General features: G+C 34.1%; 1 protein-coding gene across 2 annotated transcripts in view; it reads left to right on the forward strand.

The window, feature by feature from the left end:
- Positions 1-2,023: 2,023 nt before the first annotated feature.
- Positions 2,024-21,787, forward strand: part of LOC136041911 (uncharacterized) — a 63,986-nt gene continuing 44,222 nt past the window's right edge. The window contains exons 1-3 of one of the 2 annotated variants that reach the window (XM_065726710.1): positions 2,024-2,271; positions 8,762-8,938; positions 11,301-11,487. In XM_065726710.1, coding sequence (XP_065582782.1) covers positions 2,174-2,271; positions 8,762-8,938; positions 11,301-11,487 — 462 coding nt within the window. In that variant the 5' untranslated portion in view covers positions 2,024-2,173. The remainder of the gene's footprint in view (positions 2,272-8,761; positions 8,939-11,300; positions 11,488-21,787) is intronic. The other variant, XM_065726712.1, reaches the window with a different exon arrangement.

The following is a 21,787-nucleotide window of genomic DNA, read 5'->3' on the forward strand; positions in this document are numbered from 1 at the left end:
CAATATCCCAAAAAAACGACTATGAGTATTAAATTGAAACTTTTGGGGCTGCTACTATTACTACTTTGGCTCTTACAATTTATCTAAATCAAAAGAGCTTAAATGTATCCAGGTTGTCCAGGACCATAGAAACAATTTTGGGAGTGGTATTAAGCTTCATTTTCAGGTTAACTTGAGAAGATATAAAAATAAATTAAACCATATTGTTTGTGTCAAAATTTTCAATAGGATGTATATCTTTCGTATGTTTTTTATTTCTAGGATGTATATATTTTTGTTAAAATTTTTTCAACAATTTTCCCCTACATACAAATTGCAAGCCAAACTATGGATCCTTATACAAAAAGAACTGAAAGATTTCAAATATTATTTTCTTTTTCCATGAAAAGACTATGTCAATAAAAACCGAATGCAAATTAATTTTAAAACTTTTCCGACAAAACAGATTTTTCAAAGAAAACAAAAGAGTTCCATTAAACCAAAAATAAACCGAAATAAAGTTATATAATCTTCCAAGTCTGAAACCACAAATCAAAATCAATTAATAAAAGAAACACAAACCGAGCAGAAATTACAATTAATAGCCAAATCAAACTCAAGACGAGCAGGAATTAACATTATTAGGGCTGACAACCTCATGCCTACTGAAGACCAGAATATGATTTGCACTTTACTGGAAAACAAATGAATATGGATTGACAGTTTAATCCACATGTATGGATATTTATTCGTTTAAAGTCTTAATAATTTTTTATACACCAAAGTTAAAACACTTAATACATATCATAAAGTAATTTTACGCTTTGAACGTTATTTAACTTTATTTTTACTCATTTTTGCTCTTTACTTTTCTTTCAAAAACTTATTTTGTGGAATTTTTTAAATGAAGTTATTTACAAGGCAATAAGAATGGAGCGCAGCTTTATCTTATTGCTAACAGACACGATAAATTGAAAAAGACCACACCTTTTGTTCCTTTTTGAACCGACATCCACTTTGAGTCATAACTGGATACTCTCTTGCTTTAATAATATGATTTATAATAAAATATAAATGAATAAATTTGGTCTTTTTAATACAATGCACCTTCTTTGATCTATTGCACCAAAACCATCAATTTTGATTACTATTATTCCCCAATCAAGAAAAGTCGTAATAATAATTAGGACGGAGCTCTACATGGCAACAAAATGTCTGTTTTGCTGAACTCTTGAAAGAAAGGACCTCAATAAGGCAGTTATCAGACAAATTATAGAACTATATGTTTTTATTTGTTTTGTGCTTAAAAAATATTGTGAGCCAATTGGCTAATAGTGCATATATACTGTTAATCCGTAACATAGGCTACTTAGTGTATGTTTTCATCAATCTGAATGTTTTTAGTCATTCGCTATTTAGTTAAGAATTTACATTCTTACGGATCTTAAGTAAACCAGTATGGTGTACCTGCTAGGCCAATGTAAAACCACTGCATTAGTGACAGTCCATTCTTAACGTTTGAGATTCAAGGGTGCTGTTCTCTTCTTTCATCTCGGGAATTTTGATACACTTTAGAGAACGTAGTCAAGAAACACAATGTAGAACGCTTATGGTAGGTTTTAATCTTAGTTAACACATTTTATTCAACCCACCATATGAGGAGTAATAATAAATGCAAAATATTCAGTGCTTTCAAATTGCAAGCGTGCATGTCTTTTCCTTTCAATTTCTAATTCTGTTAAAGTAAAAACAGTTAAAAAAAGACCAAAGGCATATGCTTAAAATTTCTAAGATCCCAAATTACGTTCAGAAAAAAAGTTAAAGAAACGGTTCATGTCGCTCTGACTTTTCTATGATTTCTAGAATAAGACTTGTCAGAATAGAATTACCATAAGAAAGCCAAGGAAAATTTTTGGTGGCATATTTGTCTCTCAAGAATCAAAAAGTCATTGGAAACTAGGCTACAATCCATTTGTTTTCTGAAATCAGCGTCATCTACAATTACATTTTTTTTAGTTTGACGCCATTTTGTAAATATAGCACGCTACTTTCATCAGTTTCTAATCAACTTTTTGGCGGTCCATTGACTAGAATTTAATTTGCAAGGTCATGTGGTTGAACTTTGAGATATTACGTCCTTATATTTAGGTGGCTTAAACAATTCTCATTGCGTGAATATCAGACTTTAGCTTTAATGGATCAAGATTCAGTGAGATCTACCCAGCAGTTGCTGCCTGAAAGTGTTTCTGAAGGATTTCCTCTGATGGAGGGTGATACAGAAGAAATTCCAAGGTACAGGATAGTTTTATGCATTCTTTTCATCAAAAATAACATTTGGTGATCGTATTGAAAATATTGAGTCATTAGTCAGGCTAGGCTTGTAAAGGTGGACTTAAATAGCCTGCAGGCATATTGGGAAAATTTGGTATGAGAAAGAGAAATATAGCCTACCTAAGGAATCAACAATTACCATTCCTGAATCATCTACAATTAGGTCTATTAGTTTTTTCTCACTAGCCAGTTTTATTCAGAAATATGTTTTTAAACTGTTGTTTAAGCTTTTATGGACTGTTTTACCTTTCAGGGTCCTATTAACAGGAGTGTAGCTCCAGAACTGTATTGGGGGAGAGCAAGAGGGGTCTACACCTTAAGATTCAAGGAACATGGGCTACATAATAAATATTTTCTCCTAATTATTGGGGTGTATCTGACCCCCTGCACTACCAAACAACACCACTGCCCATTAAAAAAAAAGGTAAAGGATACAGCATTAGACTTTAAAGTCTGTACTGGTGGTGCTGATCTCTGTTTCTTGGCCCTTCAGCCAGGAAGTGCAATGGGGGATTGGGGGCCAGCCATCCTGTGCTTTTGCACACCCTTCCTAGGGTGTGGGCAGTGTGTACGAAAGCACACACTGTCCATTAAGCCCTCAAATATAATTTCCCTCTGAAGTAATTATTGAATTATGAAAGAATCTCTAACATATTCTAATTTAAACCCTTTTGAACCCTTGAAAATGACCAAAAATTTCTAATTTTAGGCATAAAAAATGCTTCAACCATACATTTCAAACTTATGAAAAAAATTTGTTTTAGCTAGGCTACTTTTGAGTAGGCTACATCTGAGACTTTCAGTTATGAATTCAGGGCCAATAACCTATTCTGGGAAGGTATTGCCAAGATTCTATGGTAATCCTCTTCTTGCTTCTAAATCTTGGAAATTTGCCTATTTGAAAGGTAACATAACCTATTGAAATCTTAATAAAACATTTGACCTTAATTTTCACTTATTAGTTTCTTTTCTATGGTTTTAGTTCTGAAAATACAATTCTTGTTATTTGAGTAGAATTTTCAGCTGCATCAATGTTTTATTTTCTGAATTTAGGTGGTGCATTTGCAGATCTTTGAAACCTTATAAATTGGGATTGACCTAAGTTGTGAAGCTGAAAACAGTTTTGCTATACTTTATTTAAGCAAAAGATCTATTTCTACATACACATAAGATTTTTAATATTTATGAAAGGTCAAGGTCTTCTAGAGAGAGGAAGAGTTGAGGTAGGTAATTCAAAATACCTTCCTGGGACACACTTCAGTCTGTAGACCCATCCCTGAAAGTTTCATTTTTGTAACCTAGCCTTTTTCTAAGATAACAAAAATAGCTCAACTAGAATTTTATCAAACTTATTATTTAATTATAAATCCATTTTTTAAAGTTATAAAATCCACAAGCATTATTTTATCACAATCAAGTTGGATAAAATACTCAAAATAATTTCTTTATTTCTCTGTCTGCCATGTTTCTTAATAAACTCTCAATCTTGAGAAATCACTGTTTGTGAATTATACAAATTTTACTAAATGGATTTATAATTTAATAGTAAATCTGAAACAAATGTTATAAGCCATTTTTATATCAAAAAAATGTAGAATAAAATTATTATTTTTAAGGGTCCTAAAAGGGCTTACAATTGGATGTGCAAGAAAAGCAATTATTGGATGTGCAAGAAAAGCAATTATTATATTCAGAAAGAGCTTAAAAATGGCCCCTTGGTATTTTCAATTTATTAGTAAGTCAATAATTGAACTGCAAAATATTTACCCCCCTAAGTTGTCCATATAATGTTCATCCCAGAAGCAGGCTAATCATTGCTTCTACTACAATCATGTATCAGCCCTTTTCCCCCTCCCCTAACAAGTCTGTAGTCAGATTTATTCCAAAGTTTTTTATTATGTTTTTTTTTTTTTATTCAAATTGGCTTTGTTTTACATTAGTAATGTCAATTAATAAGAAATAATGGCAAACCCTCAAAATTAGCAAATTTCTACATATAATTTAGGGATTGACCCATATCTGGCTTCATTTGGGGAAGGAACTCTTAATTTCTAATTGAGGGACTTCTTGCTATTTTGGAAAGCACTGTAGAATAGGATAACTTAACACCAATTTTCTGTATTTTTAATCATATTTGGTTAAGTATTTTTAGCAATTCATTTGTTTTACTACATTTTGTTAAGTCATAATCTTGGCTACAAAAAAGCATTTTTTTTTCAAATTCAACATCAGGTGGTAAAAAAGGAAAAAATATTGGATGTAAAGTCATCCCATAGGCAGGGAGGGGGCACTTGAAACCTGATCTTATTATTTTTGTACTATTCATATTTATGTGAATCAAGTCATGAGGGTCACATGAAACAACCTCTAAAATAGAGCATTTTGACATATTGTAGGCCATTTTATTACAGAACTCAACCAAATTAAAGCCCAATATTTAAAAGAAAACAACAATTTCCTGAAAGGTTAAAAAAGTCATAAGAAACTGTTCTAAAGCAACTGTGCTTGTGTACTAGAATTAAAAACATGTTTTAACTCTAGAGGGAAAAATCCCAGCATCACAAAATTACTCATTGATTGCTGTTTTAAAGCAGTCTATTTTTTAGTTGGATTTTGAATTCAATTTCTAAGAGTTTAATTCACCTTACTCAACCACTTTTCAAAATAGAAAAAGTCCCTAATTTAAAATTTATCAAAGAGAATCCAGGGGTATGCTTGCAACAGTTGCCCTTATTATGTTGAAAAGAATTGCCAGTTATTATGTTGTGGTTGGTCACCACAGAAAATTTGCTGAATGAATAAAAGTAGCAGTCTATTATTGATTTTATCTTCTTTCCAAATATCATGGTTGTTTTTTTGGTAAACTTACACATATTCACATGATTTAGCTAGCAAGAATATGAATATGTCATTTTGTGCCTTTTTTATGCTCTTTACACATTCAATAGTTACTTCTGGGGTGAATTTTATTTTGTGCCCTTAATGGGGCCCTAGAAGGTAATTTATTATCTAGCCTATAGTTTTTAACTGTGATATAAATTTTTAAACTAATTAAATATAAAAATTAGCTTTTAACTAAGACCTCAAACAACTCTACAATATTTCAGCATTCTGTTAGCAACCAAGAAAAACATAACAAAAAAGCACATAAGTGCTACCTATGCAAAAATATGATTTCCCTTGTTGTTCAAGGTGGGGGCTGTAAGTTTCCTATCCAGTGTTTTCAACAATGGTGATTCCAGTGGTGTACTTTTTGTTTTGGTGTGATGCCTCTTTTGAGGGGTTTCAAGCTCTTTAAAGTTTCCTGCAAATTTGTTTTCAAATAAATGTTCACCAACTAGACTAATGAATGATATGGATTAAATCTGTCCACAATTATGTAGGACCAAAATTTAGATACTTAGTTTTTAACTTTAAAGTCCTTTGTATACAGTCTAAGACATTTAAATATATTTGGGATAAGATTCCTAGTTCTTAGATAGTGTCTAACCCTGGACAAATAGTTTAATTAAGATGCATCTTTCATAAATATTGACAACATGTTCCTAATCTTGGACACAGGATATACATGGTATAGTTAGATAGTTGTGAATGGCTGACTACCATCTTGGAATGCTTCATAAGACTTGTTGTACATTGAATCTGCCCAAAATTGAGTCTTTTTATGGTTTAGATGCTTTGTTCTAACTTTGAGATCCTTTGTGTAAGTTAGGCACTGTTTTACAAGATTAGGCTCAATCTTAAAATGTTTGTCCATGACTGCTCTACTATTGAGCATCTGAGTATTTAAAATACTTGCATGATAGATGACTAAAATGTTCAAGCTAAGCACATGCTTTTTAAGAAAACTTAGACAAATTCAATAGAGAAACAATCCAATTTTTAGGTGTTGTAATACAGATTTATAGTGGTTTAACTGTTATGATGACAATTGATTGTCCAGTCACTGGGTATTGTACCCTATTCTGCTTCACAACACTTATGTCAGTGATTGGGTTCCACTATTGACTGTCTTTGCATCTAAAGTACTTAGCATTTTATATAGCTAAGTTACTCAAGCTAATCACACACACACACACACACACACACACACACACACACACACACATATATATATATATATATATATATATATATATATATATATATATATATATATATATATATATATATATATATATATATATATATATATATATAATATATATATATAATATATATATATAATATATATATATATATATATATATATATATATATATATATATATATATATATATATATATATATATATATATATATATGATATAGACCTAGACAAAATAAAAATAGATTATTTTACAGATATTTTCTTAATGTAAACCTATAAATTACCAAATCAACTTTATAAAGGGTATAACTTATGAATCTATCTTGCTTTATTTGGGAGGGAGGGAGGGTGTTGGTTGCCTTGGATGAAACTAGGGTGTTATCAACCCCATTAGAAAAAAACTGTGAATATCTTCTTTTTTCTTTCCTATATGAATGTTTCTCTAGGAAATGCATAGAAGTTTGTTGTTTTTTTTTCAAATTGGGTTTGTTTGACATTATGAAACCATTAATTTGAAATAATTTAAATCTGCAAAATCAGCATAACTATTGTGTATAGACTAGGGCTATAGCTGGTCCCATTAAAGAAAAGAAGGGACTAAGGCACAATTACTATGACAGTGATTATTATATTTGGAAAGAATATTGAATTGTATATTTTTTTTAGTTCTTTTTTCAGAAAACATAGTCTTGCAGGGCGGGGGGGGGGGGGTTTGTTGCATTTGATTTTTTTTTCAATATTATTAATAGATCCTGTTTCATGCACTTTAAACCTCTTTTAAGGCTAAAAATGGTGTTTGTAATACTATTATTTAATATTTTTGGAAGAGCATTATTAGGTACGCCACTTTCTATGTTCATCTTTTACCTAACAAAAAAGTCTAATAAAAATTTATACCAACATTGGAGAAATACTCTGCTGTTGGAGAAATACTTGAAGGTATAGTTTTACCTGCTGGCATTCAACATCTGACTTAGGTTAGCTGTTGTCCCTATGCCAGCAAGGTGTCTGTACCACTCAATTAATTGAGACCAACGTTATTGATGCACTATATTGCAACATTTAAGTAAATAATCTCCATACCACTGGACTTGTTCTATCATAGCTGTAGAGTAATCTGATACTTGGGTGGAGAGAAGGGATTCCTCCTTGGGATTAGTTTGGGGCTCACCTGATTTATCAGCACACTATCTTGACTGACCAGGGATTACAGGATTGTCTAAGTGCTGACAGATGCAATTTAAGGTAATTTGAGGTAATATGCACAAAATACCTGAAAATTGTAAGCTCAAAATGTTTTTTTTTTGTCATTTTAACCTAAAATTATCTATGTTTGTTCCAAAATTGGGGACAGAACCTATCTTTACCTATGACTGTATTGACCCTTAAGCATTCTTATCTGGGATAGATACTTTGAACTTGGGCAAAAAAGTTCTAACCCTCCCATTACTATTGAAAGTTAAAAAATAGGTGCCTAAAAGTGCTCCTATTTTGTAATTCTGACCATAACCTCTTGGACCTATGTTTTGATATCCTCTATGACCAAAATTCAACCTGTTTGCAGGTATGTCATTTTTAATCTTGTCAGCAAGGGGAAGGGAACATGATCTAGATACTAGTTACAACTTAATTTCAGGACTTCAAACACAATTCAAAATGTGGTTTCTCTTCACATACCTGCTTTGGATTATTCTAATGATCCAGAGACAATGATCCCTCTTTTCTTGCTCTATAATTTTATACCTGCTGAGTGTTATTCAGGTCCTCCTTAATGTATTGACCCATGATTTCTAAGTTAAGTTTGTTTTGTGCCTTCCACTTATGTACGTATCTTATTTCATTTAATACTGACTTTACTTCCCACCACCCTTCACCTCTAAATTCTAGTAGTTACCAATATGGTGTAAATACCAACCTATTGTTTCCCTGTAATATTTTAGCCAAGACTTATTCCTACTTGCCAACTCCCTTCTAATGCTCTTCTGCATTAAATTATAACAATGTATTTTAATCTATTTTTCAGTTGGAAAAATTTTCATATGCAGATTTATTATTAAGATAGACTGGCATTTTCTTGAATTCTCTTCTTTTTTGCGTCAGCAATGTGTCTGCACTCATGGCTTGTTTGTCATCTAGTGAAACTACACTGCATTCATTGGTATTTCTATGTCATTCCTTCCTGCTTTTTAAGACTGGTGGTTTTTTAATCTTTCTTATAATATGAGTATATATTAGTCTTCCTTTTGCTCCTATCATTCATACTCGTCAAGAAGAAGGTCTTTTTAAACCATTCTTGCAATTTAGCCTGGCTAGTAATTTAAAACTTCTGAATGTATATAACTTAATTTTTGGATATGTTAGGTCAGAACCATTTCGACCTCCTGCTGCATTTGAAGAACCCGAAGAAAGGCTGGAAAAGCTTTTAGGAGGTTTTGAGAACAAATCAGATAGGCACAATGGTAATAACAGCAGAAACAGCAAAGAATTCCAGAAAAGGGAACTTATTAATCCTGGCCCAGTCAGTGCAATTGATAAAAGGTATGAATTTGACTGTTAATCAATAGAAGGAGATTTTTTTTCTCTTTTTTTGCTTTAACTTACCCATGTAATAAGTTTCAGTTTTTACTTTATTTTTTCCCTGCTCTTGGCCATCCTGTAGAAAGGGTTCCCAAAAATTGTTTTCTGCCTTTCTTGGCAACACATTATTTATGATCCTAATAATCATAATATTTGCCTGTGGTACAGGCAGGTTATATTCTAAGGGAGGGGTGGAGGTGTCAAATTTTAATTCAAGAAGCGTCTTCTGATCTGTAAGCATGGTAATAGTCATCACTGGACAGGGGTGGATCCAGGATTTTCTTTGAGGGGTGGTGCACAATAGGTTTGCTTCTATAAATTTGTGAACAAAGAAATACCCGCAATTTAAAGAGAACATCTACAACTATGTGTCATATGTGGGTAGTGGAAATGGTCATAATTCAATCTAAGATCTGGTGAGGGTTAAAGTTCTAATAAATCTGTTGGAAATTAAAATGGTATAACTGTCGAGAAATACAAAATAAAATGAATAAAAAGCTGTTCACCATCTATGAAAATAAATATGGTATTTAGTATTTTCTGCATAATTTTTTGCCTTGTAACAAGAAAAACAGAACGAAGAGATAGAAATGCATAGAAGACATTTAAAACGAAGTTTTTAACTACAGGCAATTAAGCATTAACTAACCACTTTTTCTTTTTAAAAATAGTGTTTTAATAAACAGTGGCAACTTAGACAAAATCTAAAAAATTTACTAATCAAAATTTTTCTTTTCATAACAACATAGTGTACCTTTCTACTTTTTAAAGTTCAATATATTTTGCTTGAATTACAGAATTCACAATTATACAAGAAAAGTCTATTCCTCCCTATCCACTCCCGCCATATCTATTTACTACACAGTCGATGTCTACCTCAATATTTCGATGAATGTTTATAATGGCTAGTCCTGTCAGTTTAGAGTTCATTGTTGTTATTTCCTCTTCGATTCATTCTGAAATATTCGAATAAAGACCGAAATCGACAGAAAAATATGAACTCTAATAAAGATGCATGTATGTGCTTCAAACTAAGTATATGAGTTGAAATACTCTTTAAAAATCAAATGATTATATGTTTGTTATTTTTCTATTTGATTGGTATAGATTGATGATTTTAGTTCTCAGGGTTTCAAGCTGTGGTAGATTTCTAATTAATTTATTTTAATCTTGAGATTTCCAGACATTCAATTCAAACGTTTAAATCTCGATATGTCTGTTGAGCACAAAAATTAGAAATTAGACACAGATTAAGTAAGAGAATCGTCCTGTAAAAATTTTGATTTATAAACAACTAATTGTGGAGATATAATCAGCGGTATATATAGAAGTCTAGACAATTTTATGGAGAAATATATGCAACCGCTATACAAAAGCATAACTATATTTTTGTGACTTGTTGGTATGGAGAAGTTGAGAAATTCTCAAGTAATATTGTAGCTGCATTCCGTTTCCGGGATAACTCAAGTCGTGTGAATTTCCACTTTTTATCAATATTTTATTAGTAAATCTTTGAAAAAAAATCGATGTCATTCCAATGATTCAAACTGAGAATTCAGAGATCCATCTATACCAGCATGATAAAAAAAAAAAAAAAAAAAAAACCAAATGATATGCCTTCTTTTATAAAAAAAAATTTCGAAAAACTATTCTTCTTAAATGATTAGTCTAACCTTTGAAAGAGGATTTCGACTCGCATACTTAGTTTTGAGTATATACTTATACTAACCTTTATTAAAGTTCTGAAGAGTTTGGCCTTTATTTTGATGTTTTAGAATGAACAGAGGAGGTGATATGCCATGTAATGCAGAGCTTTAATTAGATTAAAATAGGCAGTAAAGTGGCCACCATTTGCTCACCAAAATCCAAACCTTCTGGCACTTCTCATACATTTACTTTCTATTATACAAATTCCCTAAACAACAAGAATGTTGTAAAAGCCACCCTGTTTAAAAAAAGCAAACCCAAAAAAACAAAAGAGACAGCCAAAAAAGCGATGATATCAATTTCTTCGTCTCAGTGCCGTAGCAGATGCCATAGTCAGATTTTGCTCTTAACTGAAAGAGTTGGGGTTTAAGGAGGTGGCAGCCTTAACTCATATGTAGGATTTTTTGTGGTCTTTAAAGCTTAATTTCGTCTTTCATTTTGTCAGTTTTTTAATCTGTTTTTTTTTCTTTAATGAAAATAATTAGTTCTTTTTTAAATGAAAATTACAAAAAGTAGTCAATTCATATTATTTTCCCAAATCATAATTTTACATAGAGTATGATTGTTAATATACTTTCTTATTATTTAAAAGTCTTGACTTCTGTCCTACTTCCAGGAATGCAATAGCCAATTCTTTGTATGAAGAAGAAGAAGAGATGGAGGCACAGAGACAAAGTCCTGTTAAAAAGACATTTGGAAAATCTGTTAGGATTAGCTTACCCTTGCCATCCCCGAAAAAATATCCTCCAACTGCACCAAAAATTTCTAGTCAGAATAACCAACCAAGAAAACCAGCCCTTCAGGTATGCAATATCTTCCTTTGAGTAAAGCAAAATGCATGCAAAATTAGTAATAGCATTTTTCTTTAATTGCAGAACTAAAAATTGGTTTTAATATTTTCCAAATTTCATGATTTTTTTTTCTTTACTTTTGTTATTTTGCTTGATAAAACTTATTTTTTGTTACCTTTTTATTACTTACAGCCTTAGCAGGCTGGCGGGGTCCATTAGCAGGGAGGTTCAAGTAATAGTGATGCAAAGTTTCAATATAAACAAAAGAAAAATTATAATGCCGAGGTTGAGTTAATTGCTTGTACAAAGTGTACAACGTGATGGTTGTCTCAGACAACAGCTAAGAAATGTATATAAGATCAAGTTTTTCTATCTCTCTCTCTCTCCTCACTCCACTGACCACAAGTATCTCCTATGATTATTATTTTACAGTTAAACTTTTACTTTTAAATCCTAGTTTCATTCTTGCAACATGACTTGAATTAGTGTTTGTATCGGTAACAGTAATAACGGGTTGTTGTATTTTCAGATGATGTAAAAGCTTAATTTTGGGATGGCGGGAACTGTTGTCTAAATGACACTATTATTTGCAGAACTTTGTTTGCTTGTATTTATGCTAATTTTTGCAGTAAAGGACCGTTTATTATGCTAATTGGAAATAAGGATGACATAAATGTCTGCTTTGTCTAAAAATTTTGTTAAGGGGGAATGGTATAGAAAACCTCACTGTTATCTCTTTCATGTTATATATTTTTAGCATGTCTGGAAACAACTGATGTTTAAGGGCATTGATTTTGGTTTTTATCTATTTCAATGATCTAGCACTATAATTTGTGTTTACTACTTTTTATCTTTTTATGGTACTTGGTATTTACCAAGTGGCATATAGCGATTACAAATTCTGTTGGTCTCTCTGTCGGGCCTGGTTTTGCTAGATCAGGCACTTGACGGTAAGCTAGGACGATGGAATTTAAAAGGTGTACCAGGGACCAGACCAGATTAAATAAGAAATAGCCGTTTCCCCGATACGACCGTCTGGGGGGGGGGGGGGGCGGTTAATTCGGAAAAATTAGAAAAAATGAGGTATTTTTAACTTACCAACAGCAGACCAGATCTTAATGAAATTTGATATTTAGAAGTATATCGTGTCTCAGAGCTCTATCTCGTCCGGATCCGGTGATATTGGGGGAGTTGGAGGGAGAAACCTAAAATCTTTGAAAACACTTAGAGTGGAGGGATTGGGATGAAACTTGATGGGTAAAATAATCACAAGTCCTAGATACGTGATTCACATAATTGGAACGGATACGCTCTCTTTTGGGGAGTTGAGGGGAGGGTAAATTCGGAAAAATTAGAAAAAATGAGGTATTTTTAAGTTACGAAGGAGTGATTGGATCTTAATGAAATTTCATATATAGAAGGACCTCGTAACTCAGATCTCTTATTTTAAATCCTGATCGGATCCATTGTCATTAGGGGGAGTTGAGGGGTGGGGGAAATCTTGGAAAACGCTCAGAGTGGAGAGATCAGGATAAAACTTGTTGGGAAGAATAAGTACAAGTCCAAGATACGTGACTACCAGTCCAAGATCCGTGACTGACACAACCGGACCAGATCCGCTCTCTTTAGGGGAGTTGGTGGGGGGGGGGGGTAATTCGGATAAATCAGAAAAAATTAGGCATTTGTAACTTACGAACGGGTGATCAGATCTTAATGAAATTTGATATTTAGAAGGATCTTGTGCTTCAAAGCTCTTTGTTTTAAATCTCGACCAGAGCCAGTGACATTGGTAGGAGTTGGAGGGGGAAACCGGAAATCTTGGAATACATGAAAATTGAGGTATCTTTATCTTACGAATGGGTGGTCGGATCTTAATGAAACTTGATATATAGAAAGATATGCTCTATTTTAAATTTGAATCGGATCCGGGGGCATAGGGGGCTGGAGGGGGGAAACATAAATCTTGGAAAACGCTTAGAGTGGAGAGATCGGGAAGAAACTTGATGGGAAGAATAAGCACAAGTTCTAGATGCGTGATTGACATAATTAGAACAAGTCTGCTCTCTTTGGGGGAGTTTGGGGGGGTTCCAGCGCTTTGGCGAGTTCGGTGCTTCTGGTCGTGCTAGGACGAAGAAAATTGTTAGGTGTGTCAGGGGCCTGCGCGATTTGATAACAGTCGTTTCGCCGATTCGACCATCTGGGGGGCTGGAGGGAGAGGAAAAATTGAAAAAAATGAAGTATTTTTAACTTACGAATGGGTGATCGATCTTAATGAAATTTGATATTTAGAAGGAACTTGTGTCTCAGAGCTCTTATTTTAAATTCCGATCGATATTAAGCCTCCGATTTTCCTTTCAAATCAATATTGATTCTTAGAATTTTGCTAGAGCTTATGCCATATGAGCTCTTGGCTCTTAGCTCTTCTTACCTCGTCACAAGTGCTATATGAGCTTTTAGCTCTTGTTTTCTGGGCTCTCTGAATTAAGCTTTTTATGAAAATTTTATTTCAACTTGTCTAAAAAAATGGTGCATACAAATTTAATAATTTTAACGCAGACTTGTAGAGATTTTGAAAATATCGACTGGACTTTTAAGTTTTTTTTTCCTAATTAACCTAAAAAATGCATTTTTATCAATTTATTTTTTTCTGCTACAATTTTTAACCATCAATTATATATTAGAAACTTTACAACGGTTGAATTTTTGAATAGGGGTATGATGACCCTTCATAAACGGTCAGTGTTTCAAATTGACGCTGCAAGTGAATGTTTCAATATATTGTGCAAATAGGAGTGATCTGTCAAGTTAGGTTAAGGTTAAAAGATTTTTATGGCACTTGGTATTAACCAAGTAACATAGCAATCGCAAATTCTCTCGGTCTGTCTGTCGGTCCCGGTTTTGCTACTTTAGGCACTTCCAGGTAAGCTAGGACGATGAAATTTGGCAAGCATATCAGGGACCGGACCAGATTAAATTAGAAATAGTCTTTTTCCCGATTTAACCATCTGGGGGAGGGGGAGTGGGGGGCCGGTTAATTCGGAAGAAAATAGAAAAAATGAAGTATTTTTAACTTATGAGCGGGTAATGGGATCTCAATGAAATTTATGTTTGGAATGATATTGTGTCTCTGAGCTCTTATTTTAAATCCCGACCGGATCTGATGACATTGGGGGGAGTTGGAGGGGGGAAACCCCAAAATCTTGGAAAACACTTAGAGTGGAGGGATCTGGATGAAACTGGATGGGAAAAATAAGCACAAGTCCCAGATACATGATTGACATAATCGGAACGGATCCGCTCTCTTTGGGGTAGTGGGGGGGGGGGGGTAATTCTGAAAAATTAGAAAAAATGAGGTATTTTTAACTTACGAACGGGTGATTGGATCTCAATGAAATTTGATATTTAGAAGGATATCGTGTCTCAGAGCTCTTATTTTAAATCCCGACCGGATCTGGTGACATTGGGGGGGGGATTTGGGAGGGGGAAACCTAAAACTTGGAAAACACTTAGAGTGGAGGGATCGGGATGAAGCTTGGTGGGAAAACTAAGCACAAGTCCTAGATACATGATTGACATAACCGGAACGGATCCGCTCTCTTTGGGGTAGTTGGGGGAGGGGTTAATCCTGAAAAATTAGAAAAAATGAGGTATTTTTCACTTACGAACGGGTGATCGGATCTCAATGAAATTTGATATTTAGAAGGATATCGTGTCTCAAAGCTCTTATTTTAAATCCTCACCGGAAGTTTGGGGTGGGGAACCTAAAATCATGGAAAACGATTAGATTGGAGGGATCGGGATGAAACTTGGTGGGAAAAATAAGCAGAAGTCTTACAAACGTGATTTACATAATTGGAACGGATCCGCTCTATTGGGGGGGGGGGGATTTAATTCTGAAAAATTAGAAAAAATGACGTATTTTTAACTTACGAACGAGTGATCGGATCTTCATGAAACTTCATATTTAGAAGGACCTCGTAACTCAGATCTCTTATTTTAAATCTCAACTGGATCAAGCGTAATTGGGGGGGGGCAGTTCGGGGGACCGGAAATCTTAGAAAATACTTAAAGCGGTGAGATCAGGATGAAACTGGATGGGAAGAATAGAAATCTGTCTAAGATACGTGACTGACATAACCGGACCGGATCTGTTCTCCTTGGTGGAATTGGGGGAGGGGGGTTAATTTTGAAAATTGAGGTATTTGTTACTTATGAAAGGGTGACCAGATCTTAATGAAATTTGATATTTAGAAGGATCTTGTGCTTTAAAGTTCTAATTTTAAATTCCGACCAGATCCTGTGACATTCGGGGTAGTTGGAGGGGGAAACCGGAATTCTTGAAAAACGTGAAAGTTGGGGTATTTTTATCTTACGAATAGATGATCGGATCTTAATGAAATTTGATTTTTAGAAGGAATTCATGTCTCAGAGCTCTTTTCAAATCTCGACCAGATCTTTTGACATTGGGGGGAGTTGGAGGGGGAAATCTTGGAAAAACACTTGGAGTGGAGGAATCAGGATGAAGCTTGGTGGATAGAATAAACAAATGTCCTTGATACGTGATTGACAGAATTGTACTGGATTTGCTCTCTTTGGAGTAGTTGGGGGGAGGGGTTCAGTGATTTGGCGAGTTTGGTGCTTCTGGACGTGCTAGGACGATGAAAATTGGTAGGCGTGTCAGGGAGCTGCACAATTTGACTTGATAAAGTCGTTTTCCCAGGTTCGACCATCTGGGGGGCTAAAGGGAGAGGAAAAATTAGAAAAAAGTAGGTATTTATAACTTACGAGTGGGTGATCGGATCTTCATGAATTTTGATATTTAGAAGGACATCGTGACTCAGAGTTCTTATTTTAAATCCTGACCGGCATTAAGCCTCTTATTTTCCTTTTTAAATCAATCTATTGATTCATAGAATTTTGTTAGAGCTCATACCATATGATCTCTTGGCTCTTAGCTCTTCTCGCCTCGTCACAAGTGCCATATGAGCTCTTAGCTCTTGTTAATGACGGGAATAGCATGCAATTAATGAAGAACTCGGCCTAGTCAATTTTTCATTGGTACCTTATGAAACATGGTAAAGAAACGTACTAAAACAGGACTTGGTTTGGTTACCGTTTAAATAACACAGTATTTTGCCTAGAATAAAACGGGGATAAAGAGATTTACTGTAATTAACATTAGGTCTTTGCCAGAAAATATCTCGTGAATTGAGGTCAGAGAAAAGGACTATGGTTGAACATAGAAGCCTTTGCTGCTAGAGAATCTGCCGTATCATTATATTTGATGCCTTTATGACTTGGAACATATTGGAAATAAATTTGATTGCCTTTAGTCTTAAGATTAAGAAGCTGTCTTCTAACATTATATAAATCCTTGTCATTGGCAATTCTATTAGCATTTTGGAGCTATAGTAATGCTGGGAGTCAGAGAGACAGAGTATGTTTTCAGATTCTATGTTATAATTTATAAGTTCATCCAGGGCCAGGCGAATGTCATATAATTTAGCAGACAAAATAGAGGATCCAAGGGGGAGAGGAGAATAGAGGCTCAAGTTCAGGGATGGGGTAAATGCTCCTGCTCCATTCCTTTCACTCTTGACATATCCATCTGTATATATTTTTCTATGGTTATCCTACGTCTTTGAGATCTGTTCAGCAAAAATATTTTCGATCTGATAATTAGGAATCAGGCTTTTATTAGTTGAGATAAGTTCTACTTGACAACCTGATGGACTCATTTTCCACGGAGGGGACTCAGTAAAGGGATATGCATAAGGAGAGTATTCTTTCCAAGGATTCCAATTTGCGACCTCCAGTTGAAATTGATTCCATGATGAATGGGCATTGTGACAGGCTGAATTCTGAGCATATAAAGCATGCTTGGTTCTATAAGCCTGGATTTGCGGGAAATATTAAATCCTTGGACTAGATGCTCTTTCACTTAGGGAGACCAATCCAGACAATATTTTTAACTTGGACAGAGGAGTATGCTTATGCAGACCCAAAGCTATTCAAATAGCAGACTTTTGTTAAGATTCAGGAATTTTAAATGAGGATGGGGGACGAGCTTAGAAAAAATTGGATATCATTCTAGATCTGAACGAATGTATAATTTTTGGAAATCCAATATAAGTTTAGGATGACATCCCCACTTACTTCCAGCAAGTCTCTGAATAATCAAAGATTTCAAAGAATGTTATAACCAAACAACATTGATACGATAATTTTTAATAATGTCATAAGACAAGTCAAAGTTGCGAGCTGGACAAAGCTGTTTTTTACAGAACTGGATAAGGAACCGAAAATTTAACCATCTTACTTTGTTGAGGCTACGGACGCGCTAATTCTGAATTAATAATTTACAAAGTATATAGCAGCCCAGCTGTCCCGATCCTGGGATCACACATGGGATCTATTTTCCCCCTTTTTCAAAAGTCTAGCAAGTTTTCCCAGTCTCAGGCATCAAGGTGAAACCTTCAGAAACCTTTTTTGCGGGATGGGGAAGGGGGAAAGTGTACGTTGACCTTCAAATTGGAGAAATTGGAAATTAAAAAGGCTTCACACATACTGGCTATCAAACACCAAATTTGCAGGATTCTTAGAATATTTTGGCGAATGGAGTAAAAAATTAAAGGTAAAGAAAGAAGTGGGAGGGGTAGGGGAACTTAAAATTTTGAATGGGGGATCAATTTCAAAATGTCGTCTTTGGTAATTCAACGATCTTATGTTATAAATTCCTTTGGCAATTAGAATCTAATCGCATCTAAGTTTGAAGGCAAGTCAGAAGATACTATACGGTACGAGGTTATCAAAATAGAGCATCTGAAATATCTTTGTATTTCTTTGGATTAGCAAGCTTAAACTTTAAGGGAGCGTTGGGGCTGCCAAATGAAACTCAAGCTATGACTTGTAGGAGGGTACAGAGGATAGGGGGAGGGCTCAAATATTTTTTCTCAAGTTCACCTAAGCTTTCTTGTTCTACAAGCCTATATATTACTTCTATTCTATTCATTGTTAAATAGTTACTTAAATCAAAAGACAATATAAGTTGCCTGATGATCTAAAAAATCAATTCCTGGCTAAGTAGCAATGTAGACTAAAAAAAAGGCCTTGTGTACCCAGGTTATCAAAATAGCACATCTTCATTATCTCAGGAACAATATGGAATCGTGATTCAGTTGAAATTGAAGGGGAATGTTTGGGGGGAATTGAACCTGGCTTTTGACTTTAAAGGAAGGTCAGAGGTTAATCTTAGGAAAAATATGTGTCTAGGTTTTCAAAATAGCATAAGATTCTCAAATAACTAAAAGATTTGGGGTAAAAAAAAGCTGGGACTTAAATTTCATCTCTCCAATTAGCTAGAAAATTTGGGGGTTGACGTCCACCACCCAAAAATTTCATGGGATAGATTTTCTGTAGGAGAAAATGTTCTTGGGGAAATTTTCCGGGGAGAAATTCTACCACCGTGAAATTCATAAGTGTCTTCACTAAGTGGACTCCTATGCAGCAAACAAGCTCGAAAATAGTTTTAGCTACTCCTAGTAGATGGTAGAAAATGGTTTAGCTACTACTACCCCAGTAAATGCCTGATTTTTTTTTCGTCTTGGCTATTGGCTTACAGGGCTAGTAGATAGTCGATTTTTCGACTATCTTGAAAAACTGGCATTTTTAAAACTCCGATCAATGTTGACCAGGTTCGGAGGGTATAAAAAGAACAAGGAGGAGTGTTACTCCCTTCCTGTCAGTCACTTTCCAACATCTCTTTCAACAAGCCTTGAAAGTTTTTACTTAATACCCTCGGCTGTTCCATAGCTATTGCTGATAAACATTTTTAACAGCCCGCATGCGAATAATATGTTTTGATGTTGACCAATGACCTATTCAAAATTACTTGAAAGCAATTACAATTAGGATTGGTCAAAGTCGTAAGTAGTTGCAGTCAAATTAATAAGAAGTCGCAGCCATTGTAGAAATAGGAGTAGTAGGGGGCCTGCAAGTTTCCGGTTGAAACCCTTAGCTATTCCTAAGGTATTACAGATGCACATTCTTTATAAACAGGATGCACATAGTGTCTTGATTTAGTTCAAAACCGCCCTCAGCATTCACTAAAGTTTCACATTGACACCCTTACTCTTTTGGGACACAACTGGGTTAAAATATTCCCCCCTTTTGTATGATAATTCATGCGCGTAAACAATCAAAAATTGCATAATTTTTAAATTGCCAAATAATTTGTCCCAAAATAAGCGTGTTCTTTGTTTTAAACTCACTTTTTTCTTAAATTGATTATTTTCTAAATTTTACCCATCTTTGCATATAACCAGGACTTCAATGTGGTTTTTGATTTGGTTCTAACTACCCCTCAAAATTCAATGTTCACATTTATACCCTTACTCTTTTGGGGGACAACCAGGTTTGAAAATTTTTCGCTTTCCCAATGATAAATCCTGTGTGTAAACAATCAAAAGTTGCATAATCTATAAATTGTCAAATAATTTACCCAAAATAAGCGTAAACATTCTTGTCAATGTCTTATCAATTATCCTCGCGTCTTTTCTTTAATTGATTTTTTTTTATTTACTCCTTCCTCAACTTGACTAAAGACTAATGCTAAAAGCAGAACAAAATTCTTCATGTGTCCACTTTTTACCTTTTTTGTGACTTTGTCTTTTAAAATCAGGTTACAACTGGAAACCCTGCCATTCAAATTTTGCTGCGTCAAGTAAGGGAACGCCATCTAAACCCGTTTGTATTCACCAAAGGATACCGCCCCCTTTTCTTAGAGTATGTTCTCTTCTGCATAGCTAATTTTCGGTAATCGTACTGTCCGGCCTTGATTTTATTATATACATTTTGAACTATTTAAATAAATTTTCAGTTTTGTTTAAATTTTATTTTATTTAAATTTTTAATCTAGTTCAATTATTTTCAAGGTCGGATGTTCGGATCGTCTAAATAAATTCGCAGTTAAAATCTTTTAAGGTAAAAATAAATTTGTTTTATTTTGTCAAACGTGGATTTTGGGGTGGTCTAGACTGTTGTCTAAATGATAAAATTATCGGTAAAACTTTGTTTGCTTGCATTAATGGTAGATTTTGATTGCGAGTCTCACTTACGTTATGTAAATTACATAAACAAAATCTTGTGCCAATTTTATTTCATTAAAAAAAAATTCAATAATATTGTTAAATAAATCTTGATTTTAGCGAAGAAAAAGAAAGAGGGAAGCAATTAGATTGCATTGTCCAATGATGGTGATATGGCCCTAGTCAATTTCTTCCTCTGTTTTGCTTTCATAGTAGTAATTTCGAAAGCAGTCTCTGCCTCATCTTGGAAAAACTGCTTTTTGACTGAGTAGTTTGAGATTGCGTGCTTCAGATAACAGATCATAGTTGTGAATCTGTCTCTCATCTGTCCCTAGAGTGGATGTCAGAGAATCCTTCCATCACAACAGAAAGTGTGAGAAACTCAGAATACAACAAGCAATCATGGCCAAAATTGTTGCTAAAACATACCATTCCACCAAGCACAAGAACTTGTCTCTCCTATTTGAATCTGACTAAATCCCTTGAGAACAGTTTCAATTTCTTTGCCTGGTAATTGGCCAACTCCTTAACAATTGTTTCTTCATTCATTCTATATATTAAATAAAAAACAAGTTTTTTGAAGTGAAAGTAAGGAGCCATATTAAAACTTAAAACGAACAGAAATTACTCGGTATATAAAAGGGGCTGTTCCCTCCCCAATGTCCCGCTCTTTACGCTAAAGTTTGACTCTTTCTCGCAACTCTACTTTTTAAAACAGTAAAAAACTTCAGCGTAAAGAGCGGGGCATTGAGGAGGGAACAGCCCCTTTTATATACGGAGTAATTTCTGTTCGTTTTAAGTTTTAATATGGCTCCTTACTTTCAGTTAAAAAAAAACTTGTTTTTTATTTAATTTCTGAACGTTTTTAAATTAAGGCATGTTTCGATTTTGGCTCTCCGCACATGAATAATTGAAACGAAATTTGTATATTAATTTATTTTTATGGCTAAATGGCTTTCTCATATTTTTGATCGGACGATTTCGAGAAAAAAGGAGCGGGGGAGTAGGCATAGTTACCCTCCAATTTTATGGTTATTTAAAAAAGCAACTAGAACTTTTAATTTTTTACGAACGTTTTTATTAGTAAAAATATACGGAACTTACGAATTAGCTCAGGTAACGAACTTCTATATTCGCATGTTTTATTACATGTATGAGGGGTTCACCACCTCGTCAATACCTCGCTCTTTACACTAAAGCTTAAATTTTGTCCCATTTCCTTAAGA

This window comes from Artemia franciscana, unplaced genomic scaffold (assembly GCF_032884065.1).
Source record: "Artemia franciscana unplaced genomic scaffold, ASM3288406v1 PGA_scaffold_49, whole genome shotgun sequence".
NCBI classification, from domain to species: Eukaryota; Metazoa; Arthropoda; class Branchiopoda; order Anostraca; family Artemiidae; genus Artemia; species Artemia franciscana.